General features: G+C 37.2%; 1 protein-coding gene across 5 annotated transcripts in view; it reads right to left on the reverse strand.

The window, feature by feature from the left end:
• The window catches only part of SLC10A7 (solute carrier family 10 member 7), a 269,103-nt gene that overhangs the window by 234,868 nt on the left and 6,626 nt on the right, over positions 1 to 27,609 (reverse strand). For all 5 annotated transcript variants that reach the window (XM_060147130.1, XM_060147129.1, XM_060147128.1 and 2 more), the window contains exons 3-4: positions 21,598 to 21,734; positions 16,186 to 16,261 (exon numbers count right to left, since the gene is read on the reverse strand). In XM_060147130.1, coding sequence (XP_060003113.1) covers positions 16,186 to 16,261; positions 21,598 to 21,734 — 213 coding nt within the window. The remainder of the gene's footprint in view (positions 1 to 16,185; positions 16,262 to 21,597; positions 21,735 to 27,609) is intronic.

A 27,609-nucleotide genomic window follows, 5' to 3' on the forward strand; every position in this document is an offset into this window, starting at 1 on the left:
CACCTCCCCACGCCTCAAAATACTAGCTCGGTGCTCTGTAAATTGCAAATGCTCGCTAATGTGTTTTAATTAAATTGTACACTGACATTCATCTCTCGGAAAAAAATTCAAGCCATCCACCTTTAATGAGAAGCCAACACAAGATCTAGGTGTTCCTTCTTATGTGACTGATTTCTAGAGTGTTGCTGGTTTTGCTGAAGATATTGCATAATTGTATGAAAGGTCCTGGAGAAGGAGTCTATGCTTCCCAGCTGTGTGACTTTAGTCACCTCACCTCTAAATCCTAATTTGACCAACTACGAAAATCAGGATAACATAATACCAGTCCTATCTACTTCATATAACTGTTGGGAGGTTAGAAAAAGAAAATACAGGTAAAAGCATTTCATAAGATATGCAAAATAAATATATTTATCACAATAGGAGATGATCTGATTAAGGGTACAAAAACAGTCTCTCCTGTGGAAGGAAAAAAGAAGTACTGGCATATGTTTTAATTCTATATACAGTTGACCCCTGAACAACAAGGGTTTGAACTGCCCATGTCCACGTATATGCAGATTTTTTTTCAGTAGTAAACACTACAGTTTTTACTGTACTACAGTACTAGACAATCAGTGGTTGGTTGAATCTGTGGATGTGTATATGGTGTTGAATCCATGGATACGGAGGAACCAAGGGTATGGGGTCTGACTATAAATTACACATGGATTTCAACTGTGAGGAGGGTTGGCACCCCTAACCCCTACGCTGTTCAAGGGTCAACTGTATACTGAAACTTCCATACAGAAATCACTATTTATTTTAAATAATGGAAAGAAATTTTACCTTATCATTCATGCAAAAAAATATATTTTAAGTATCTACTAATATCTTTAATGTCAAAATCATTTTTCCCACATGAGATATTTACTAGACTAGTTAATTTAAGAGCATCCAAAATTTACAAGGGAAGAAAATAGACTAAAAGGTCCCATTCAGCTACTAAAATGTCTGTGTATGTTTTTCATCACTTAATAGGTTTGAAAATGCAAGATCAACCCTATAGAAGTCTTTTATTCCCTTCCAGGCCAGATCAACCATATAAAAGTCTTTCATTCTCTTCCAAGCACTAGAAATCTTGTATTTCCTTCTAGGCATTATGCCAGCCATTTTGGAGACTGCCACCATGTAAGTGGCTATGACTGCTGATGCTTAGACAAAGCAGAACAGGTGGGCATCCCTGGTGGCACAGTGGTTAAGAGTCCGCCTGCCGATGCAGGGGATACGGGTTCGTGCCCCGGTCCGGGAAGATCCCACATGCCGCGGAGCAGCTGGGCCCGTGAGCCATGGCCGCTGAGCCTGTGCTCCACTACGGGAGAGGCCACAACAGTGAGAGGCCCGTGTGCCGCAAAAAAAAAAAAAAAAAAAAAAAAAAAAAAGCAGAACAGGTGTGAATAACGGAGAAAAGTAGAAATATTACAAGAGACAGCCAATTATGTATCCTGATTTTTTACAAAAATTTATGATATTTCTATAAAAGTTTATTTAACATACAACAAAGTAAAACTAGATGTCAGATATTACTTTAATAAGACATTTACATGAAGACACTGATAGGGCTAGATTTAAAGTCCTTCAAGAATATGAATCTATTCAAATATATTTACTGTGACCCCAGTACACGCCAAATGCCGCAACAGACACAGAGGACACAACCGTGAATAAGAAATACACATTTCTGTCATCTCATGACGACAGTGAGATACACAGGCATTTACAATACTCTGTGCTATACGTGCCTTGATGGGGTCAGTACCACAGAGCCCTGGTAGAGAGATGGGAAAGCTTCCTCAAGGGAGGCTTGCAGTCAAGTGGGAAAGTCAATACCTATACAACTTCTTAGTGTTTTACCTAACTCCATTTTTTTTTTTTTTTTTTTTGCTAACTACTGGCTTTTTGGTCTACTCGTAGATCAACCCTTATTTTTCTTACCTAAGTAGTTCAGGCACTAAGCCACGTGTAGATGGAGAGCCTTTAGTACCATGGGTCCTATCTACCTCCAGTGTTAACTCAGAGTCTAGTATTGAAGGGGAGACTAGGAGCACAGGCATTGAAAGAGAAGCGCCTGGGTTTACATCCTTGCCCTTCCTCTTTTGCACTACATAACCCTGCACAAGTTTCTTAATCTCTTTTTGCGTCAGTGTTCTCATCTATAAAATGGAGATAATAATAATAATAGTACCTAGCTCAAAAGGTTGTTAAAAGGCTTCAAGGAGTTAATATATAATATAAAGCACTGAGAACAAGGATTGACACATATCGTGAGCTATAAACGCACTGGGATGTTATTATTTTGATGGCAAGACCTTACTGTGATCGCAGTTATCTCTTGCTGTGTGGGTCAGCAGCTAAATAAATCAACTTAGGGCAGAGGAATTGCCCAAAGTTAAGAATGCTCCCCAGAATTGTGCGTTGTTGCCGTCCTGTGTCATTCCATTGTCCTGCTGTGCCCTTGTTTTCTTTTCCAGGTCAGAAAGTGGGAAAGCATAGAAAAACGTTAGCAGTTCTTCACATGTCTAAGAGGCTTTGTAAAACCTGAGGTCAAGCTTCTTCCATCCAGTAAAAGGCTCCTTTAATTAAACAAACAAGCTTCTAACTCAATTAACTTCTTTCCTCTTTCTATATTGACAATGAATTTATAATGAATTGCGCCTGAAGTTGTAAAACTTCATCAACCACAGGCAAATTGTTTCTTGAAGTAGGTTCGTTTTTTTACCCTCAGAAGTATTTCAAACACAACTTGAAAATAAAATTTTTTTCACGAGAGCTACATAATCCTCCAACAAAAATTTCATTTTTGGTTATCCATAAAAAGATAACGATATCAAACCAACAGAATTCATGTGTCTCTTCATAAACTACTTGAGCATAGTAAATCTGTTTTAATTTTAATGCCAGCTTCCATTTTTCATATGAAAATGTGACTATGTATCTCACATTTAACAGCAAGTGTGCAAGCACACAGCAAAATAATTGGTAATTAAAACTATCTGGGAACTGGAAACATCCAACGTTGGAGGAACTAAAAGAATAACGCATGTCAGCAACTCCATTGCATAAATGCAATGAGTGTCCACAATGGCTTATTTTGACAAGGACTTAACATAAACTCAAACAAGAATTAAGGCATATCAGTCCCCGCTGTCCTTGATAAGGAGGGCCACAAAAGTTGAAAAGCATTTTTCACAGGCTAACTCATTATGCACTTTAAAAAAAGATTAGTACGTATAAGTATATAAATACACTTTGCCTCATACAGTTTCTCAGACTGGTTTTCAGAATTAAAGTACCATGATCTCCCTATTTGAAAAACTATACCATTGTCAAACATGAACTTAATGTAACTGTAATAAGACTGGAAGTTTGCAATAACACTCTCTCTGAGTCCAGATCTAAAGGACTGTTTAATGAGAGACACTATGGAGCATAAACTCTGAAAACTTCCCATAAATAAGCGCTCTTAACGGGATCTAAAATGTACGTACATCAATGAGAAAATATGTCTAATCTAGATAGAACATTGTTCAATTCTATCCCACTTTATTCTGGTACAGTAAATACAAAAAGATACTTGAAGGAGAGATTGAGAACATATACTTATGAAAATTACTGCAGTGTAAGTGACCTCACATTGTTCTGAACAACTCTGCTGGGACCATCGCGTGACTAAGAGTCATACAAAGCTAGAGTCATTCTCTAGCTTCCCCAATCCTTTGCCATTTTTATTATGGATACTCTAGTACTGCATTAAAGGGATACAAAGAAAAGCAGTTCCTGCCAAGAAAAGTCAAAAATTGATTAAAGAGCCTAATACATGCAAAAGTATCTGATTAAGGGTACAAAAACAGTCTCTCCTGTGGAAGGAAAAAAAAGATTAATATTTCTGCCTGGGCATCTGCAAGGCTTCTTACGAGGGAAATGATTATTCGAGCTGGGTCTTTGACTGATGGGCAGGACTTCCACCAGCAGATACTGGAAGATGAGGAGGTCTCTATTACAGAGCAGATTGGTCAAGTGAACTGATCACAAGCAGCAGAAGACTTTCTCAGAAACACAAAGTTCTCACACTGGTCTGAGGGCCAACACCAAAGGAACTGTCTGCAAGTAACAGGAGGCCAGGAATCTCCTTGAGAATAGACCAAAGGCTAGAAATTCTGTCCAGAGGATCAGAGGAGCTGACTCAGGAGGAAATACAGGTGGCACGTTTCCACTACAGTTTAGGGTTGTGTTTTTCAAACTGTGGTTCCCAAAACCAATTAGTAAATTGGCATTTATTTTACAAAATGAAAGAAAGTAAAGTAAAAGGAAGGGAAGGAAAGGAGAAAGGTGGAGGAGGAGGGGGAAGGGAAGAAGACAAGAGAGGAGAGGAGAGAGTGAATTACACATAGAGTACCTTTTCAGTTTCTAGCTGTGGATTGTGTTTTTTTTAAAAAAATGGAAATCACTCATTTAAAGGGCCCTTCAGGTCTAATCTTGGCACTTGATTAGAATGCAGCTCAGTCTCACTCAATATATTCAGACCATTAGTTTGGGTCTAAGTGTTCTTGGTCATGAATAATTGACTTAAAAAATCTTACTGCACTAAGCAAGATGTTCTCATTAGATACTTAGAAGACACAGTCTGATGTCTTCATAAAGCAAGTAAAGTTTAAAAGAGTCATTTCCAAAGTTCATAGCCATGCAGTAAAGATTATGCTTGTTTCCTTTAGACTGACAGATGCTAAGCATCTTCATATGAAAGATACATGGATAATGTAATGCTCTGCTATGAAGCGGATAATCTCATAGGGAGAAGAAATTGAGAAAGCATAAAGATCTACAATTAACACAATAAAGTAGATCATATTTCACCAAGAAGTAAACAGCTTAAAATGACAGGTTACCTCCTCTCATTTATATAAGTCCTTATATATTTTTTCCCAAAGTATATTCAGCTAAAACAACCCTGCCTACATACAACTGATTAAAAAGCTGAAAAAGAGAATACCCAAGATCACAGAGCTAGTTAGCGATGGGGCCAAGAGAAGAAACTAAGTCTTCTCAGGTTTAATTTATTAGTATTACCATAATTCCATGGTTTAACAAATTATTGAGAATAATCTCCTTTTTCAATAGTAACAACTTTACAAACACATACAAATATATATGTAACTAGCATGTAGTCAATGCACGGATAAGCCAAAGAACCTAAAAAAGGTGCTTGCCCAGAATTTGGAAATGAAGGTATAAATACTCAAATTCTCTATAACGAGATACAACAAATGTGAACATTAATCAAATAAGATTAACTAAGAAAAAAGTGATGAGTGTGTTGTTGTTTAGACTAGTGTTTCCTCAAAATCACTAATGGACCCAGGGTACCTCCCTAAAACATGAAGTTTGATTATTAAAATGTAACTAATAGAAATAAACCAAATTATTGAAAAATGTTTTATGTTAGTCATAATATATGCAGACAATCTGACATTGAAAAAGAATTAGATAACAAATGTCCAATGTTTACGAAGAATTGTTCAAAGGACACATGGTACCTGATTGTTTCTGTGGTCTGTTTGTTTGTTAGTTACAATGGAACCCGGGGTGGTTTTCCAGGCATTAGAGTTTAGAGGAAACATCCTGCAGGTCTGTTCAGTCCTCTTTATCTGGTTCTAAATTCCCAAAGCAATCTTTCCATAAGTAACTTGACTTCCCGTGCCCTTTAGTTCCCAGAGGGGGTAATCTCAGATATCTGACATGAATATTCCATGTTATGGAAAGAAATATTTATACAAAAATGTTGAGGATCTATAATAAAAACTAATAAACTGGGATTACCCAGTTTGTTAAATTTATTTAGACACCTGCCATCTTGTAAACTTATTTAAACACCAACCTTCTTATATTGCAATTTACTGTTTATGCTTTATATCACTTACTCAACCGAAAATTCTATGAAGGTACGATATATAGGAAGCTATAGTAAGTACTCAACATATATTTTTGAATGAATGAATGAACAGAGTAAATGAATAGACTTAGATCAAACTTTGAGGAAGCAATGATAACGACTCAGAAAACTAGGTGATTTCATCAGTGACAAACCTCTACAATGAGGATAGCGCTGATGCTTGCTTGATACGTGCCCTCACAATTTATAAGTACTTCTGCATATGATTTCATGAGATCCTTGTAAGCAATTTTATGAAATAAGGATGCAAAGACTATTGATCCTCAGATGAGAAAACCAAGGCTCAGAAAGGTCCAGGGCTTACCTGGTGACCACTCAGACCACTAGGTGAGTGATGGCAAAAGCAGGAATCAAACACCAGCTTTCATTTCCTGGCAAGTGTATCCTTTGCTAAAAGGTCAGGTGGCCTAGCATTTCCTGGCAAGTGTATCCTTTGCTAAAAGGTCAGGTGGCCTAGCAGGTGTGATGCTGCACCCAGCATGTTAAGCTGGTGTTGTTTAAATACTTCTCACCCAAGATCAGGACTTGTCCTTATGTCTGAGGCAGAGTTGGACCCAAAGGTGGGGGTCAAATGACTTCAGCTGTAGAAAGAAGGGCTCGGAAACAGGAATCTGGCGATGTTGAACAAGGTGTTTCAAGATCAAGTCCCCGGAAGACACTCCCATTCATATGCGAAAGGAGCCAGGTAAGAAGAAAAGGAGTGATGAGAAACATAGGAAGAGAATTAGGAGAGAAGAGGGTCAGAGAAGCAAAAGGAAGTTGGAAGCAAGAAGGCGTGGTGTCACAGGGTGAAGTCAGGTCATGAAGGATGAGAACGGGACACTGGATTTGGTGAACAGACATCACTGCCGGCCACCAGGACCCATTTGGTTGGAGTGGTAGAAATAGAAGACAATTTGAGAGGCTTTAAGGGGTTAAAGGAGAGAATTCTAAGTTACACACAAAAATCTTGGGAAATCTAGGTATGTTTCAAGCCAGTTTTATAACAGCTTCAAACAAACCCAGTCAACTCTCTTGAGGGCTCCTAAGAATGCTAACCCAATGCAGATAATGAGACTAAAGTTCAAAGGTAGAAACGGAAGACTAGTAGGGATATGGAATTTCTTGCTGCTATTACTTCCTTTCTTTCATCTGTCAAAGAGGAAAAACTGGAGCTCCCCTGCTGGCGCAGTGGTTGAGAGTCCGCCTGCCGATGCAGGGGACACGGGTTCGTGCCCCAGTCCGGGAAGATCCCACATGCCGCGGAGCGGCTGGGCCCGTGAGCCATAGCCGCTGAGCCTGCGCATCCGGAGCCTGTGCTCCGCAACGGGAGAAGCCACAACAGTGACAGGCAAAAAAAAAAAGAGGAAAAACTGTTACCATTTCTCTGAGAGCACAGGAGGCTGGAGGGTAGAAAGTACACATAGGCCAGCTTGCAAGAGGGCTCAACACTGACAGGCTTTTCAGGCTGTACAAGATTGCTCCAGGAGGCCAGTAAACTCCCACTGCAAGCAAAAGCAGTGACCAAGCCCATTTAACAGGAGAGAAATGCAAGGTACACAAAAGTCCAGTGATGGCTGAAGCTGAGACAGTGACTGACAGATCAGATTTCCTTCTCACTTCAAGTCCTCTCTCTGCTGATCAGATCTACTCTAAATGCCTTTATAAATGTTTCAGTGAATCTTATCTTCATGCATTGGATTAGCAAGATCAACTCCCCACTGATAATGCAAAATAACCCTGAAATGTTTCATGCCTTGCTGATCAGCCAGAAATTGAACTTTCCGTCTTCATTTGGACTGTGACGATCTTGATCTTTCACCTCTAGCAAAAATCTTCTCATAGCTATAATTTTAAAGTTCGTAATGAGTGCTTCATTTGCTTTCCAAGCAGATAGAACACCTTTTTTAAATACACTCAGCCTGCCATGACCTTCGTCAATGACTTAAAGAGTTCACCACATGTAATCATTTTCTTTGCTCGGGAGACATTCTTAAGTTTTCTTTGAAGAGATTTGGGCAATAACTCCATCGATGAAATTAAGCGCACGTGCGCGCACACACACACACACACACACACACACACACACACATTTTCAACTTGTCACCTTTCTACCATACCTGAAATCAAAACTTTTCCTTAAAATGTACTTGGAATTCTGCATGACTACCAAAGGGTTCTAAAATCCTTCAGCCTGTTAACTAAAACACAATAAAAACGTCAGCTAAATCTGTTTACACTAAAAGCAACACACAATCTTAACTCTAGGCTAAGCAAGAGGACAGCTTAATGCCTACAGGAAGCAACCACCATCCACATCCCCAAATGGAACTTCGGGCTGCCCTACACAGCTGAATGAGACTGAACTCTCTTGGGGTACATTTTGGTTTTTTCTACACTAAGAAAAAAAACAATGATTTTAATGATATGGGCCAATGTAAAGCCATTCTACTCTGTTTTGCCTACTTTTGTGAGGTTTTTAATATGAAATAGAGGTTTTGAGTAGTGTAACATGACACTGAATGTAGGCTTCTTGAAGGCAGGCCCCAGATCTTACTCTCCTTTTTTATTCCCTATGGTAAAAGGCAGTGTCTACATAAAGTGGGTGCTAAACTACTGTTGACTAGTACATTCTATTTCTAAAGCTGGATGGTGGGCACAGTGGTGTCTATTATTATGCTTTAAAATGGATATATGTGTGTTTTTTGTAGATATGATATTTCATAATTTTTAAAAAGAGGGAGAATCCTGAGGCCCATGCAGTACACATTCTAATTCAACAGGTCTAAAGTGGAGATAAGGGATTTTTTTTTTCTAATCACCCCAGGTAACGCAGATGTGGGCGATCTATAGAATTCACTTTGAGAAAAAAAACAACAAAAAAATAAATAAACAGACCAACATAAATAACATGCCTGTTATCAGTACACTGCTATTAGTGGTGAAGGTGTTTTACTTTCCTGGTTCAAATTATCAGGCTCAGACTTAAACACAGAGAACATAGTATTTAGCATAAAATATTAGCCTCAGATATGCCTGGAAATTCCTTCCTAACTTGCTCTGATTTTCCTCTATTATAATTCTTAATGCTTTTGCTTTCCTTTTCTTTTTTCCTTCAGATATTTGAAGATAGAAATCCTTAATTACATTTCTCTCCTACTTAGTTTATTGCCCAGACTCACAAAATCTTACAAAGTTATACAGCTTCGCAACTTTACTTGGAAATTAAGACCTCATATTTACTTCATATTTTGAGGAAGGGTTTTTAGCTGAATCCTTCCATATCTCAGTTTGCAAAAAAAGAAATAGAGGTAAAAGGAGATAGTGCATCTTTTCCCAAACCCTACCTCTCTTGCTTTTTCATTAAACAACAGTATAAGTGTCAAATGAAATAAAAATACCTCTATAACAACAACACAAAAACCACATGATACCTTCTCTCCAAACTTAGGGAAATAATTTTCCAGTTTTTTTTTTTTTTAAAGAAACGCCTTGGGCTTCCCTGGTGGCGCAGTGGTTGAGAGTCCGCCTGCCGATGCAGGGGACGCGGGTTCGTGCCCCGGTCTGGGAAGATCCCACATGCTGTGTAGCGGCTCGGCCTGTGAGCCTGCGTGTCCGAGCCTGCGCGTCTGGAGCCTGTGCTCCGCAACGGGAGAGGCCACAACAGTGAGAGGCCCGCGTACAGTAAAAAAAAAAAAAGAAAAAAAGAAACGCCTTTTATAAAAGAAATCCCTGTGGTAGTTACTATAAGGCAGAAGTTACTTGAATTTAAGCACAATGATTTTCTTAGTAAATCTCATAAAGTTTAAAACCTATGTAAGGCTTTTGGGAAAAAAATCATGTCTTTTACCACCTAACATTACATTTGGAACAGAACTGTATACAGTTTTAAACAAAAAATATGTGTTTATACTATGTCTCCCATGTTAGAATAAAAAACATTTTGACCTATCTTCTTTTCTATACTTGGCAATGTAATTAGGACAGACACACACACACACACACACACACACACACACACACACACACACTACCATTATCGCCACCAATCAGACCATGTCAACATCATACACTACAATCCTGCAGGTTTGAAAAATTGCATTTAAAACACTGGAATGAATAAATAACAATCACAACAACAAACCTAACCAAGTTTCCAATACTTAATTGAAAGTAGTTTAAAATTTAAAAGCCACGAAATAAGACTGCCAGTCAGCTATACCCTCAAACAGTCTCACTTTAATACCTAAAGGATATGCTGGCATTCCAGTGTACACGCATTGTTATGCACATACATTGAGTTCCCTCTGCTCCTAAAAATGATTATAAATTTTAATTGGCTCACTGAAGCAAAAACAATCTAAGTTATAAAAACAGAAATTGTTTTTTAACTTTAACAAAAAGTAAAAAGACTATTCTCACCAAAGTACAAGATGTGAGTTTAAGGGATGCAATAACTTTCAATCCGTGACAAAAACCTTTCAGTAACCAACAGTTTTATGGAAAAAAGCATTTACAATGAGAGGTATATAAGTGACAGAAAAAAAAAATTCCTTCTAAGTTATACAACAACTTTACAAAATAAAATGAAGAGAATTATTTCAAATGACACTATTGTATCTGCATATGTCCCCAAAATCATTAAATACAAATATGCTACACAGTCGCACATTTTAACATACGAGAGCATATGCTAAACATGTGTACAGGTATTAAAAGATGTATATATAAGTGTTTGAGAGCATAAACTCAATGTCAATAAGTTTAATAACACAAAATCTGGAAAGAAAAAAGCTTTCTTACATGTATAAACACTGCAAAGAATGGTCAGCTGAAAAGAACAGTGTAACATGGAAATGTGCCCCAGTAATTTTCCCCCCATGCTAAAATCCATGTGGGTACATAGCCGCTGTATGTGAGACAGAGCAGACAACCACGGTGAAGTAGAATCGAAACCTTCACCTAATGGCACCTGACACTGCACTCAGCTTTTGGATCTTTTCATTTACATGCACGAAAAAATTTATTTTCTATCCTTAGTTTTTTCCGATATATGATACAAAAGATTAATCTTCCCTTACATTTATTTCAACAAAAGCCTATATTCGGTTACCTTATAACAGTGTTTTAGAAAACCATGAAACTTAAAATTATCTAGTATTTTTACCTACAGATCATTTTCTTCCATAATCTGACATAAATATAAAATAGTCTATTCACTGCACATTGGAAGACATGACCAAAATGGACTTTGAAAGCTTCATTTCTGAAGCTCAATGTTCAATATTTATGAAAAATTGTGTCTTATTCCCCAGGACTTCAAAAACGCTTGACAGGGCTTCCCTGGTGGCACAGTGGTTAAGAATCCACCTGCCAATGCAGGGGACACAGGTTCAAGCCCTAGTGCGGGAAGATCCCACCTGCTGCGGAGCAACTAAGTCCCTGTGCCACAACTACTGAGCCTGCACTCTAGAGCCTGCGAGCCACAACTACTGAGTGCGCGTGCCTAGAGCCTGTGCTCTGCAACAAGAGAAGCCACCACAATGAGAAGCCTGCGCACCACAACAAAGAGTAGCCCCCGCTCGCTGCAACTAAAGAAAGCCAGCACGCAGCAACAAAGACCCAACGCAGCCAAAAATAAAAATAAATAAATAAATAATTTTTTTAAATGACAATCATGAAGCTGCACAATATAAACATTTAAAGAACTAGACCAATGATACTAGAAAACAAAGGAGATGTTCATAAATTCAGCATTATTAACATGCAACATTAATGTAAATGATTTAAATATCCACTGGGGAATGAACATGTAGATACAATTTCAAATGTTATACGTTGATGTCAAGAAAATGAGTGAACTTTGAACTTCTGCCAAAAGTCATTTGAGAAAGAAAAGTTTTTTAAGGGAATCACATTAGAAAGAAAGAGATAAATGACACCTTTAAACCAATTACCATTAGTCTCAGATATACCACAGGAGACCCTTTCCTCAAATTCTTTCAAGGCAATAGAAAGATAATCATAGCAGGTGCTAATCCAAGACTCCAGTAACTTCTCTACCTCACTAATTATGTGGCAACTGAAAGAATTACTTGGCATACTGAAATGCTGGTTAAATCCATCTATCTGCCAATTCCATTCCTACACCGAGAAGTTAAATGTGGCTTAGAGAAAACACACATCCACGATGCCTGGCTTCACTTTAAATGCATGGCTTGGTTTCAGCTGGGTCCTTGGTGCTGCCTGGCAATGCTACCATCTTCTCCAGTTGACTCACTCTCCCCATCTACATGGCAATTCCGCATTTTCTCCTCTCATCTCGAACATTAATAGCACTTACCCCCATCACCACTCTCTGCTGCTGAGAAAAAATGAAAGCCACCAGAAAAAACTCCCAAGTGTACCCCTTCTACGTGGATCTATAGTCAAGCACCCTGCCTTCCCTCTTGTTATTATGAACAAATGGTCCAAGCTCCTACTGAAGCTCATACGACCCAATACCATTGTCTCCCACTTGATCAAATAAACTACTCCAGCACTCTCTCTTAAATCCACAGCTTGCTCTCTGCTGTATGATTTTCATCATGATAGAAATACACTGTCCTTTCTGCATTAAAAAAAATATCTTGAGCCAACATCCCTCTCTAAACATAGTCCCATTGCTCTATTCCCTTTTATCACAAAGGACCTCATAACAATGGTCTAGACTTCCTGTCTCTAATTCTTCTCTTCCTGTTTTCCTTGAACCCACTCTACAAGCTTTTGCCCCTACGCTCCACCAAAACCACCCTGGTCAAGGTTACCAGTAATCTCCACATACCTTAATTCAATGGTCAACTCTCGGAATTCATCTTACACAACTCACATTAGCAGAATTTGATACCGCTCATCATACCCTCCTCCTTCAAACGCCTTCTTCACCTGGCTTCGAGGATACCATGCTCTCTTGTTTTTTCTTCAGTCTCACTAATTATACTCTCTGTTGCCTTTGCTGGTTATTCCTCATTGTCCTGACCTCTTAATGTTGGAGGGTTCCCGGATTCAGTCCTTGAACCTCTGCTCTTTTCTCTTTATGCTCTCTCCCTAAGGAATCTCAACCTCAATCTTGGCTTTTAATACAGTTTATTCACGATGACTCCCTAATTTATGTCTCCAGGTTTAGGCCACCCCTCAACTCTCAACCCCTGTATCTCTAATTGCTCACTGACATTTTCGTTTGGATATGTAATAGGCATCTTGACACATCAAAAAAATAAGCTCTTGATCTTTACCATATGGCTGACATTACAAGTGTTCATCAACGTCCAGCTCCCCTCCCCTTCAGGGCACAGGAATGACAACCCATGATAAGACCACATGACTTGTTCTGGCCAATGTAATGTGAGCAGAAGTGCCATATGTCATCTCCAGCCTGGACATGATAAGCCCAATGTGATTCTCCAATCTCTCTCCTTCCGTGCTGTGGCAACTGAAAATGTTTTGTGTTCCATCCAGATGGTGTACTTCAAGACGTGGAGCCAACCAGGCTTCCTTAGTGATGGCAAAGACCTTCCCACTGACCAACATGGAACAGGTACCATTAACAAGAAATAAACTTATATGCTTAACAAGCCATTGAGATTTTGGAGTTCTTAGTTATCACAGTATAGCCTTGCCTACCCAGACTAAATACCCCCCAAAAGCAGCTCTCAAGTAGTGGTCTTTTCTATCTCAGCAAACTCCATCCTTTTAGCTGCTCAGTCAAAAACCCTGAAGTCATTCTTGACCCCTTTCTTTCTCTCATACCCCACATCCAATTCATCAGCATACCCTGCATCTTCAAAATACATACAGAATCCAACCACCCTTTACTTTTTCCACTACCACTCTGCTCTTCAAAAGACACTGATAAGAACATGAAAAGACAAACACAAACTGGGAGAAAACACTTTAAAAGCATATAGATAAAATGAAGGGCTTGTATCCAGAATATATAAAACTCTCCAAGCTCATCAATAAGAAAACAAAACACCCAATTTTTTAAAAAACAAAATTTTAATAGACATTTCCCCAAGAAAGGCATGGATAGCAAATAAACACATGGAAAGATAAGAATGCTCACCACTATTAGTCACTGGAAAATGCAAATTAAATTAAAACCGCAATGAGATACAACTACATACATATTAGAATGGCTAAAATTAAAAAGAATGACAATACCAAGTATTGATGAGACGTAGAACACAGCAATTCTCATATATTGCTATTTAAAATGTAAAATGATACAACCACTTTGGAAAATATTTTGGCAATTTCTAAAAAGTTAAACATACACTGGTGGTAAAAGAAGAGTGTTTATATATTGACAGATATGGTCCACTCCAGAAGTTGTTTATAGATGACTTATATTTATTGGTGATTCTTCCCTTGGCTGAAAGGTGCTAAAACATACACCTATTAGATGATCCAGCCATTCCACTCCTAAGTATTCTCAAAAGAAAGAAAGTATATGTCCACTTAAAGATTTGTACACAAATGTTCATAGCCCAAAAGTGGAAACTACCCAAATGTCCATCACCAAGTGAATGGATAGTCAAATTGTGGCATATTCATACAAAAGACTACTATTCAGCAATAAAAAGGACTGAATTACTAATACACACAATATAGATGAATCTCAAAATAATTATGCTGAGTAAGAGAAGAAAAGGAGTACACACTGTGTGATTCCGTTACAGTAAGTCCCCTACATACAAACGAGTTCCATTCCAAGAGCGCATTCGTAAGTCCATTTGTGTGTAAGTCCAATAAAGTTAGCCTAGGTACCCAACTAACACAATCAGCTGTATAGTACTGTACTGTAATAGGTTTATGATACTTTTCACACAAATAGTACATAAAAAACAAACACAAAAAATAAAGAAAACATTTTTAATTTACACTACAGTACCTTGAAAAGTACAATAGTACAGTACAACAGCTGGCATACAGGGGTTGGCATCGAGTAAACAGGCAAGAAGAGTTACTGACTGGAAGAGGGAGAGGAGGTGGGAGAGGGTAGAGCTGTCAGCGATAGGAGACGGAGGGCAAGGTGCAATTTCACTCATGCCTGACATCGATGGAACACACGTTCGCATCTTTGAAAGCTCGCAACTTGAAGGTTCGTATGTAGGGGACTTACTGTATATAAAACTCTAGAAAATGCAAACATCTATAGTAACAGAAAACAGATCAGAGGTTTCCTGGGGAAGACGACAGGAGGGAGGGATTACACAGCGGTACAAGGAAACTTTTGGGGGTGATGAACACGTTCACTATCTCAATTGTGTTGATGATTTCCCAATGCATACATATGTCAAAATGTTAAATTGTTTTAATTTGTTCAGTTTATTGTATGTCGATGATACTTCAATTAATTTTTTTTAAAAGGAATATAGCAGGTAGTGAATAAAGTAAATAAAGATGAAAACAGATGCAAAGAAAGCAAAATCCTAAGAACGAATTGCAGTGGGAACATCTATATCCTCCCTCATTCTATAGTATTCTTTTCTGAATGATAAAATATTAGTGGAAAAGGAGGAATAAGCTACTACAAAGCAGAGTCCCTCAGTATAAAGTCGTAGGGTCTTTCAGCCAAGAAAAACCACCTATAAGTAGCTCCCGAAATGGACAACTGCCACCCCAATATACAAGCACTCTTCTTTGGCCACAGTTTCCTAGTAGTTGAATAATTTCTTTGAATTCATCTTAGAAACCTGGCCTAATTTCTCCTTTTTTATATCATCTTCATTTGCCATTAAACTTATATTGACCCTTTTCCCATGAACTAATTTGCTACAAATTTTTTAAGAACTAAGGAATGGCCATGGCAGGTGTCCTCAGTTGATGAGTCTTGGATGTAAAAGTTCCTTGCCTTGGACTCACTGTCTTCTGTCTACTCATTTCCCACTGAGGGAGAAAAATCACCATCTCTATTTCATTCACCTCCCTTGCTCTTCTCTTTGAAATCCTAAATTTCATTCATTATTGTCAATTTTAGCATCATCCTAAACATGAATTCACCCACTTCTTTCATAAGCTGCTATGGTTATATGTTTTCTGTGACATGACTCCATCATAGAATAGAATAGAATAGAATAGAATAGAATAAAATAAAATAAAATAAAATAAAATAAAATATAAAATAAGACCATAGCACCCACTTATGTTTAAACAAAGTTAGCCCTGTGACTTACCTCATTTCCACCAACTGCCTTGGTTAAAATCACTGCAGAAGACACAGGGGGAGGCATGCAACCTACTGTCTGCAACCTGAAAAAGAAAAAGATAAGCAACTATAAGTAGGCTTTTGTTATCAATTATAAATAGTTTTCACTACATTCATTCTAAAATAGCAGAGCTGAGTAAATGAAAATAGGAGAATGTTTACTGATGCACATGCCCTTTTGAGTTTAGACAATTCTATATGAGGCAACGTGGCTTAATAGAAGCTCTCACTCCATTCCACAGACTTGGGTGATTTTATTTTTTAAATTATTTAAGGTCTTATACAATTCAAAAAACAGTCAGGTTATGGTGAGTGTAGTCATTGAAAGATAACCAAAATGGTTAATCATTTGGCAAGTGTATATAGTCAGATTTTCAGGTATCTTTTCCTTACATTTTTTATAGGAAGGTTTTTGGCAAAAATAAAAATTTAAAACCTCTTGCAGATTCTTTTCCACATAACAGCAATTCTCAAACTTTCATCTCATAAAAGACGTTTTCATGCTGTTGTAATATCATTATAAAAATAGGCATGACACAATCATGTACTTCTTAGATTCAGACCCTATAGTAAATTCTAGTGTCTATTCTAAATTTGGTTTTTATTAAACTATGTGTATACTCCCAAGATCGTGACAAGAATGCTATTCTCTTAGTTTAGAATAGAAAACACATTGCATGACAAGCAAATGAAATTATGAGTAGTAAATCCAAGTATTAAAGATAAAAAACATTCCTCAGCATTCATACAGAATATATATTCTGGGGACAAAGCCCAACTAAAGTGGAAAGTTTATACAAGGAATCAAGGACACAGAGTATCTGACTAATATTTTGAATGTACGATCACAGGTCATTTTTATTCACTTTTGTAATAATATATTGTCTAATCTTTATGCAATGAATTTATATTGGCTCTGAAGTAAGAAAAAATAAAAAGTTTTCATTCATTTTTGACTGAAAACTTAAGAAAAAACCTTATAGGGAACTTCCAGTTCAATTCACTTTAGCATGGTCTTCTTTTAAGGTCTGTTTTCCCAAGTGATGCTGAAGTAGTCTGTCTGATTATGAACTCCCAATCTCTGAGCCTTCCTTGTAATCATTACCATCAACATCACTAATCTTACTGAGATTTTACCATCTGTAGTAGATACTGTTCTAGACACTTTACTCATTTATCCCTCACAAGTATTTAAGATAAATACTATTATTATTCTCATTTTTACAAAAACTGAAGTTAAGACAGGAGTTAAATATATGACCAAACTCACAAAATCACCTATCTTGGGTTAAACTTTTATTCTGTAATCCAGGGCCAAAGCCTTATCAAGGCCACCCCTCCAGGCTCTCTGCCTTCTGGCTTCTCTCCCACCAATACAAGGAACAGGTCCTCTCAGGTATTTTCAATCGAACTTTTTCAAACTTTCCCTCTCATCTGGCCTCTTCCCCTCTATGTACAAAGAAGGAGAGTTCTCCGTATCTTAAAAAAAAATCTCTAAGATATATACTGAATACATATACTTTCTACAGGTAGGACACTACACAAGGGTATAAAAAAAAGTATAAGACATCATTCCTGCCTTCAAGGAGGCAGAATATTCAACACACAAATGTAGATAACTAACCTCAAAATTAGTACTGTTGCCTCCTCAGGATGTAATAATACTTTTTCCACTGTGGGTCACTGTTGTGCTCTACCTCCAAGACCCCAAAGCTCATTCCCTCTTTACTCCCCTGGAATCTGACTTATGCCCCTTCTAGTAAAAGCAGTAACCTTATAAGTAACCAGCAATCTCCCAATCACCAAATCCAACATCCTTTTCCCTGTATTCATTCTCCTTTCCTCCTTGCTTCTCAAAGCACTCTATTCTCTTGGTTGCCATAGTACAGTATCATTCTAATTTATCTCCTGTCTTTAAACCAGCCCATTCAAGTATTTTCCTGTCTTCTTCTCAATCTTATTTGCAAATCTGAATCTATATGAATACTTACAAATTTCTATTGCTAACCCTAACCTCCATTCCCAAATCTGTAGCTGTCTATGACTGCCACCATAAACAAAACATGTCTAATGTTGAATTTATGTATATTCTAAGAAATCAATTTTGCCTCTCAATTAACCTATTTCTTCCAATGGGACAGCTTTTTTCCTAATGATCCAGTCTGAAACTTTGGAGTTAAGTGGAGCTCCACTCACTCTTCACAAACCAAACAATCGCCACAACCAACTTTCCATTCTTTTCCATGACTACTGTCATCATCCCCCTTCAGATGCTTTTCGCCCAAGTCTGGACATTTCTAAATGCCTACTCAGTGCTCTCTCTACCTTCACTCTTTCCCTTTAACACAGCAAGGTAAGGAGTGTGCGCTCAGAATACATTTATCTCAGTGATTTAAACAGGACCTTGATGTAGAAGTCGGCAATTCCCTCCAGTTAACATACTAAGTGTGTACTCTCAAATTGGGAGGGGAAGGGAGAAAAAGTGAGTGAGGAAGAGCTTTCTCTAAGTGAGGTAGACTAAGTTTGTACTCCGTTAAGTTTAATATCCTGAGCTGAGAATTGTATGCTTTTTTTTTATTTAGCATACTGTGATTACAAACTCTACTCTGCTCTGCTTATATACCCAGGACAGTACTATCAGATAATCTTCTTTAATGACCATTTTCTAGCATGTTGTTTTCTTGTTTAGCACATTTAAGAACCCTGCATCATCTACAGATTCAAACTCAAACTCCTCAGCCCAGTAGTTCCAGTCTTGCAACTTGGCCTTAAGGAAGCTTTTTATCTTTGTCTCCCACTAATGCCTCATGTTTGAATTCTCTTCTTTAGGAGTACACAACCCTTGCTGAACCTCTTCCCCTTTAACTGATTACACCACTTATCTAACAAATCATATGCTGCCCCATTTTATTGGTTACTGTTTTATATATCTGTATATATATCCTACATATCCAACTAAATTGGAAGTTCCCTGAATACAATGAAAATGAGTTAATATCTTCCAATTTCTTGAGTGCTCTCTACAGGGCAGATAGTTGGTAAATACTGGTTCTCTATATGCATCATACCTTGTTGCTCTAAAATGATGTCATCACATTTATGTAGCATTTTATGCTTTCTGGTGAAATTTTATGTTCATTCTCTCAAACTCGACCTGGCCAAAACAGCACTCTTGATTTCCTGCTCTCGTCCCAACCTATTTCTCCCCCAGCTAAGAAAATGATGCCGCCAATCGGCCAGTGGCTCATACCCCGAATCCAGACTCCTCCCTGTCCTCTCTCCACAACCTGTCCACCCATGGATACTGAGAGCTCTAATTTTAAAATATATCCTCCATACATCCATTTCTTTCTTCTGAGCTGCTCCCTCATCACACTAGCCTCCAAGCTGGTCTCCTAGTTTTCTCTCAGGCTCTTCTACTATCTATTCTTCATACAGGAACTAGAAGAATCATTTGCAAACATAAATCAGAACCATATTACTCTCTCATTTAAATCCCTCCTGTAGCTTCCTGCAGCACTCGAAATAAAAACTGAATGCTTTACAAGCCTACAGGGCTCTGCATGACCAGGATCCTATCCATCTTTCCAACCCCAAGTCACATTATTTGTAAACTATATCATCAGGCTTTGGCCATCATTGTCACTTTCCTGACCCTAGAAGACACCAGGCTTGTTCCAGTCCTTAAACATTTTGTTTCCTTTACCTAGAACATTCTGCCCCCAGAACTCTGCAGTCTAAATTGATCACCAGCCTGTCCTCTCAACCATTCATATCACACAGTTTTACTTCAGATCACTTATCTCTATCTTGATCATCTATTTACTTATTTATTGACAATCACACCTAGAGTGTCCTTGACGTGCAAAACTAACTTGCCAATTTTGTTCACTGCTGTTTCTCCAATACCTATGATAATTCCTGGCATATAGAAGGAGCTGAATAAATGACTTGAATAAATGAATGAATAAGTGATCTCAATTGATATCCCCACAGCATTACTAAGCAGGCAAAAAAAGTATGATTATCCTCACTTTCTACACAGGGAAATTGAGGTTCAAGACTATTCAATGACTTTCCTAAAAGTCACATAGCAACTTAGGGACAAGGTCAGACTGCAATCTTTAGGCTTTAAGTTCAGTGTTACAGTTGTTATACCATGATGCTAAAATGTGGTTAGTTTTAAACCACTTCAAATAATTTTTAAAAATCATTAAATCCTTTTAACAAACATGGCAACATTTTTAATGGGAGAAAAGATTCTAATAAAAATCTATTGCTCTATTTACAACAGTCAGGACATGGAAACAACCTAAGTGTCCATAGACAGATGAATGGATAAAGAAGATGTGGCACATACATACAATGGAATATTACTCAGCCATAAAAAGAAACAAAATTGAATTATTTGTAGTGAGGTGGATGGACCTAGAGTCTGTCATATAGAGTGAAGTAAGTCAGAAAGAGAAAAACAAATACCATACACTAACACATACATATGGAATTGAAAAAAAATGGTTCTGAAGAACCTAGGGGCAGGACAGGAATAAAGATGCAGACGTAGAGAATGGACTTGAGGACACGGGGAGGGGGAAGGGTAAGCTGGGACGAAGTGAGAGAATGGCATGGACATATATACACTACCAAATGTAAAACAGCTAGCTAGTGGGAAGCAGCCACATAGCACAGGGAGATTAGCTTGGTGTTTTGTGACCACCTAGAGAGGTGAGATAGGGAGGGTGGGAGGGAAACGCAAGAGGGAGGAGATATGGGGATATACGTATACGTATAGCTGATTCACTTTGCTTTACAGCAGAAACTAACACACCATTGTAAAGCAATTATACTCCAATAGAGATGTTAAAAAATAAATTAAAAAATAACATGAAAAAAATCTATTGCTAATTCAATTATCCTATCAAACATAAAACAGAACAAGGGAAAAAGTAAATGTTTGTCCCCTCTATATATTTTTCTTTCCTATGCATTTTAAAAACACATATTATAGTCAGCCAGTATCTGTATACATTTGTTAAGATATAGAACACAAAAGTTAAAGCACCCAATTGACAGCCTACATTACACACATGCACACAGACCTTACATCCTGTAGTGCCTTCCAATTTTCTCCCAACAGAAAGTTGTCTCTCCTAGAACCTTATCATTTAGCAAGAGTGTATATTTTAAGATTCTTGTTATAAACTTCTTTAATGCAGTTCCTTAGTGAAACACTATCACTTTAAAGAATAATAATAATGTTAAAAGTGTTTTTATTTCCTTATACGACACATAAGCCCTTTTGTGTACAGTTGCCACAGAAATAATAATGTTACTAAAGATAACCCATTAAACGTGGACCCTTCAAAATATTTAAACATACCCTTTTAAAAGCCACTCATTGATGGGTGTGATTGACAAAAGCTGAAGAAGAAGCCATATTGCTGCTGGGAAGAATGCAAGTGTAAAGATCTGAATAAAAAGATGTAGTTTTATATGCACCAAAGCACTTGTCAGCTCCTGTGAATATGAAGGACACAAAATAACAAAGGTAAGAAAACTATTCCTGAAGACAGACTGCTACCAAAACAACATCATATGAATTAGGTTTTTTTAAATTGAGATATAATTGACATATAACATTATATTAATTTTAGGTATACAACATGAAGATTCATTGTGTATACTGCAAAATGATCACCACAATAAGTCTAGTTAATATCCATCAATGTGGAGTTATTTCAGAGCTAAAACTTTTACCTATAAGCATATGCATAAGAGACAGACTTTAAGGGAAAAAAAAGTTGTTCATGATAATTATAAAGTATTTTTCTATAAAATTTCTGAAGCATTCTAATTTCTTTCAAATACAGTATACCCCAACAATTCAGATTTGTAAAAGTCTGGAACAGCACTAAGCTAACTACCTTTACACTAGTATAGATTTCAGAATTGTTGACACTGCAAACAAACATGTACGTTTAACTATTTAAAACAAAATCTTGTTTAAAAATTTTGGCAGGACGTAGAATTTTAATTAAATTTGATAATTAACCTCTACTCATTACACCAGACCTAGCAAGGACTCAATTTGGCAAGATGTTACTAAATCTACACACAAATCATAATTTTTAAAAATGTTTTTCCCAACAATATTCTACATTTCAAAAGGGCTTTTTTTCCCCAAATCTACTCACTAGATTTCTTTATTAACAATTACTGAATAGCAGCTCTGTGCCATGCTCTGAGCTTGCCACTTTATGTATGTTATCTCATTTAATCCTGACAACAACCCAGTTAGGAAGATATTATTATCCCTATTGTACTGATGAGGAAATTGAGATTGAGAGTGAAGCCCAGAATCAAACCCATTTCTGGCATTCTATCAAACCCACTCACTCCTGCTTCTCCCACCATGTCACACCGCTGCCCCAGGAGAGAAAAGATTTGCATGAATCATGACACACCAGGCACATATTGTAAGTCTCACAGCTAAAAAGGGATACTCGGTAAACTTTGGGATTTCAATATGTACAAACCAACAAGCATTTACATTTGAATTTCTTTGAGTTATGTGGTTATTCAGCAAAAATAAAACAAATTCAGAAAGTAGTAGAATATAAAACATGCAGGCAGTCATTAAATACATTCAAAGTTGCCAGAGATTCACTGGTTTATAAACATAGCACTGTCATGTTCCCCACCTCCCTTAGTTCAAGTAAGTCATGAACTAGCCTCAGAGACATTAGCCAAAGTTCATGGTGTAATAAACAGTAGGTTAATGCAAACTCATTCACTGGTCACCACTTTCTGCAATCTGTCTCATCAGTTCCCACCATTAATCTCCCTTCATGTTACACAGCAGTTCCAGTTTAATCACAATACGTCCCTAATGGCATCTATGAACTTCTGGAAATCTGGGTCTAATGCAGGACAACTGGGAAACACTGTGCAGACTGGAAGCCACACTGGGTCCATGGATCAGAGCTAACATAAAAGGAGTCATCTTTACAATGAACCCGAAATTGCACCCCAGAGAAAACTTGAGCACCAGCAGTTCCAAGAATTCTCAGCAGTCTTGAAACCAAATCTCACGCAAATACACTCAGAGGCATTCTTAAATACCAAATGAATATCAGTGGGTTTTTTATTTTCAAAAAATGAAAATAAAATGATTAGCCAGAAGGCAGTAACAAAGGCATTTGCATACACTTCTCATAGGAATATAAAACGCTGTAACTTTTCTGAAAAGTAATTTGGGAGAATATCTCAAGGACTATAATAGGATTCATACTCTTGGACCCCGAAATTTTATGTCTAGGCATTTCTCCTAAGGATATAAAAAGTGGTTACAAGCATTTATATATAGAATTGGTTGATAGTCACAGCATTATCTATTACAGTAAAATCTGGAAACAACTTATATGTCCGAAAGTGAGGAAATAACTAAATAACTTAAGGTAGCAACAGAGTGTTAAGAGCTATTAGAAACTATGTTAAAACTGTGGAGACAAGGATGTAGAAGTTCAGGGTCTCTCCCTACTTGACCAACAGGTGTCTCACTGGCACAGCCTACGTAGACCAACCTAGCAACTCATTCCTTCAGGCGGCAAACACTTACCCAGCACCTGCCTCCTTTCTAGGTACTTGGACTATCTCTCACAACTCAAACTTCACATATCATCGGACCCAGCAATCCTACTTCGAGGAATTAATCCTTCATACATATTCCCAAATGTAGGAAATGACGTATTTTTAGGTTATCCTTTGCAGAATGTTTATAATAGCAAAACCCCATAAGCTACCTAAATGCCATTCAAGAGAAGATGAGGAAAATATATCAAGACACATTCAAAAATGGAATATTTTTCAGCATCCAAAAAGAAACAGGGCGTTTTTTATGTGTTGATATGAAAAAACCTCCAAGATTTGTGTTTTGAGTAAAATAAGGTAAGGTGGCAAACGGTATAAAACACCACAGTTTGACAGGGGCGGGGGGTGATACACATATGTATGTTTTGCACAGAATATCTCCAGAAAGATACACAGAAACTGTTAACATTGGTTGTCTCCAGAGACGAGAACTGAATATTTAGTAGGGGGGTAAAAAGAAGACTTCTCATTTTATATACTTTTGTACCTTTTGATTTATGTTCATAAAAGTAAATAAAATATAAATTATCTTATTTTCAAATATGAAGAAAAATTAAATGAAATATATTACATGGAAAATTACTATTATACACTGTCATGTATTCAAAATAAAATTGTATGTGTGTATGTATGTGTATATTTATGCAAGTATGTGTATACATATATACACATATATACATATATACAATTTTTTAAGTATTTTATTTTTAAAGTAGTCTCTATATAAAAAATGTGTTTAGGGAAAAAAGGGCTAAAATACACACAAATGTTAACAGCAGTTATTTTTATTCTTTCTAATCTTTCTACATGGGGAAAGACTACTTTTGTAATCATGAAAAAAAGTTATAAAAAGTAAAATGTAGTTAGAAAACACTAGGTGATCTGAAAAATGACAGTAGAAACAACTTATATTGTATCAAAATAATGGAACGGTAAAGAACCCAGCAAAATGAATCACAAGGGGCCACTATGTTGGGTCCTCAGGGGCTTCTTAACAACAGGGAAATAACAGACATGAAGTGTTTCCAAGAAAGATTTTCAAGACTGTCACAAAAACCCAGTATTCTATATCTTCTATACCTTCTTCATACAACCTTAAAGATAAAATAAGCTTGCACTGGAAAAGAAAAAGCAAGTAAACACTATAAAATTCAAAATACTATTATTCCATACATATCCATGTAGAATGGAGGGCCACATACTCAAATAAATACCATCATGAATAACTGAAGAGTTGATTCCACATGACATCTTATTTATTCACATGTAATACAGGTTGAATCCCATTAAAATAAACTTAAGGAGATACTCCACATACCAGGGCCTCACTGACAGCATCAAGAATCGCTTAAAATCAGAGGCTCTGACTGGGACTTAGAAATATTTTCATTACATACCAATTTCCCTCCTAACCCTTATTTGACCTTTATTGGATTTGCTTTCGGAGAGTCAGCCTCATAGCTCTGGGCTGGAAACAAGCGGCAAGAACCTCAATTTTAGAATTTGCTGTATTTATTTCTAAGCTGATGGGATTTTTCAAAAATGATCTGTTTAGGAAAATAAAGGAAAGCCGGTATATTCTGGCCTAGTGGGGACCCTTTTCACGCCCTGAGTTTCCTGCTCATCTTTGCTTCTGTCCCGAGCCAAGTACAAGTGCACAAGGTGGCAGTGCCTTGTGGCCACAGGTGCTAAACAGGTACTTGTTTAAATGAGATTGGTCTTGTCACAGTCTCTTAAGTAACAAATCCTCTGAAACTGTAGATTTGAAGTTGGCTAAATATGAAATATATTTCGAATGTGACCTTATTTCATATCACTACAACAAAATTTCAGAAACCACTTCAACAGGTATGTCACAAACTAGAAATCAACAGTCATAAAGCCGAAGACTTAGCATTAAATCTTTTCAGCATGAAGTATTAACACAGTCCTTTATAACTTTAATAAATGAACAAAACAAATTCTAGAATACACATCATTACATCAATGTATAAGTAATACTACATGAAATGTTCATTATAAATCAAACTTGAGTGGGGCCGATGTAAATGTTTTCAAATAAACGCAAGTTAATTATAACCTACCATCTCCTGTGCGCAAAAATGCACTGTTCCAGGACCTAACAGGATATAAAAATAGTAGTCCCAGCTGAAATTAGTTTGTTAACTAGAAAACAAATTGTTACAATCTTGTTATTGAAACAAGATTGTTAACTAGAAAACAAATAACAAGAAGTTCACTACCTCCTAACTTACAACTGTTTGGTTGCCCGGGAAATTAACAGGGCTTAGAGATGGTTTAACATTACAGAATGACGCAATCTAGGGCATCTTAAGTTAAACGGATCTTGAAAATGACTTAATGTTGTATTAGCTTGAAAAGGGCCTTTAATATGGAAGAAGTGGCTTTGATGGCTATTTAGATGCCACAATAAAGCACAGGATCAAGGCATTTCAGCGTTAGATCCCAATTAGCTGGATGATTCTGAAGGTTTCCTAGGTGCTTACAGAAGAATTCGGTCCTTAGAGAAATGCTGGTAAGTATGACCTTCTTCCTTCTTCAACTCCTGCATCCCGCAAAGTTGGCTGCTTGACAGAAGAGCATTAAGCAAGAAGCTAAAGGAGTGAGAGAATCAAATCTTGCCAGATTTCCCATGGCATAAAGAACAGCTGTAGCCATTAAGCAGCCACCAGGGGACGTAGTTAGAGCAACGTCCCAAGTAGAGGACTTGGGTAAGGCAGCTGCTCCACAAAGAGCATGAGCAAAGGCCAGCAGGAAGATCTCCAGGGAAGCTCAGTCCAGCGCCACAGGAGTGGCAACTATCTTTCTGTATCACTGGGTCCCACATTTGAGAACCAGTAGAACTCAGGCGTTGACAGAAAAAGCCTGTGCCCCCTTAAGCACTAATCGTAGTCCTTTATTGCAATATAATTTCCAAAAACTAGAATTCAACATATTTAGGAAATCCTGTTCTATGTCAGTTTTCAAAAGAGCAAGTAATTAGTGAGAATATTTCAAATTCTTGAGACAAAATTTCTCAGACACTACACGGGGATCCCATTTACATCAAAAATGCCCCATTGATAAGATTTATCCCAACCTGACAACTACGGAATACATAAATTCAGTAAAACCATGCTTTTTTCACGTCACTACTAGGATGGTCAAAGAAGAAGGTAACTAAATTTGGTCTTCATTCAAAGCACACTTCAAAGAAAATAAACTTAAAATAAATAAAGGCAAGACATAATGCTGAAACAAATTGTACAGCCATTTCTAAAAAAACCCAAAATCCTGACATAGTAAGATTTCCCTATCTACATAAGAATAAGCATCTTAGAATGACAACTTTAGAAACTCAATGTAATTTCTTCAAAAGTAAATAGGTATTTTCTCCTCTTTTTTTCTTCTACTACAATTCAAAAGAGAATCACAAATTCTACTCATTCCTCTCTTGGATGTAAAAATGCCTGGATTTGTTTAATTCTATAAGAATCCCATATTTAGTGACACCTAGATCAGTAAATAACCTTACCTGTGTGTCTTCATAATAGACTGTGGCTTAGTATGAAAAATTCCAGAATTTCTCTTAAAACATTTATTAATATGTAACAGATATACCAGCAAAGAATATACTTTTAAAACAATTAGTTAAAAATTATAACATAACAAGCATCACTTGAGCAGCATAAGTCCTGGAAGCAAAAGATGATCCACAAGTTATGGAAACCTAACCAAACAT

Source organism: Lagenorhynchus albirostris, chromosome 4 (genome assembly GCF_949774975.1).
Source record: "Lagenorhynchus albirostris chromosome 4, mLagAlb1.1, whole genome shotgun sequence".
In the NCBI taxonomy this organism is placed as follows: domain Eukaryota; kingdom Metazoa; phylum Chordata; class Mammalia; order Artiodactyla; family Delphinidae; genus Lagenorhynchus; species Lagenorhynchus albirostris.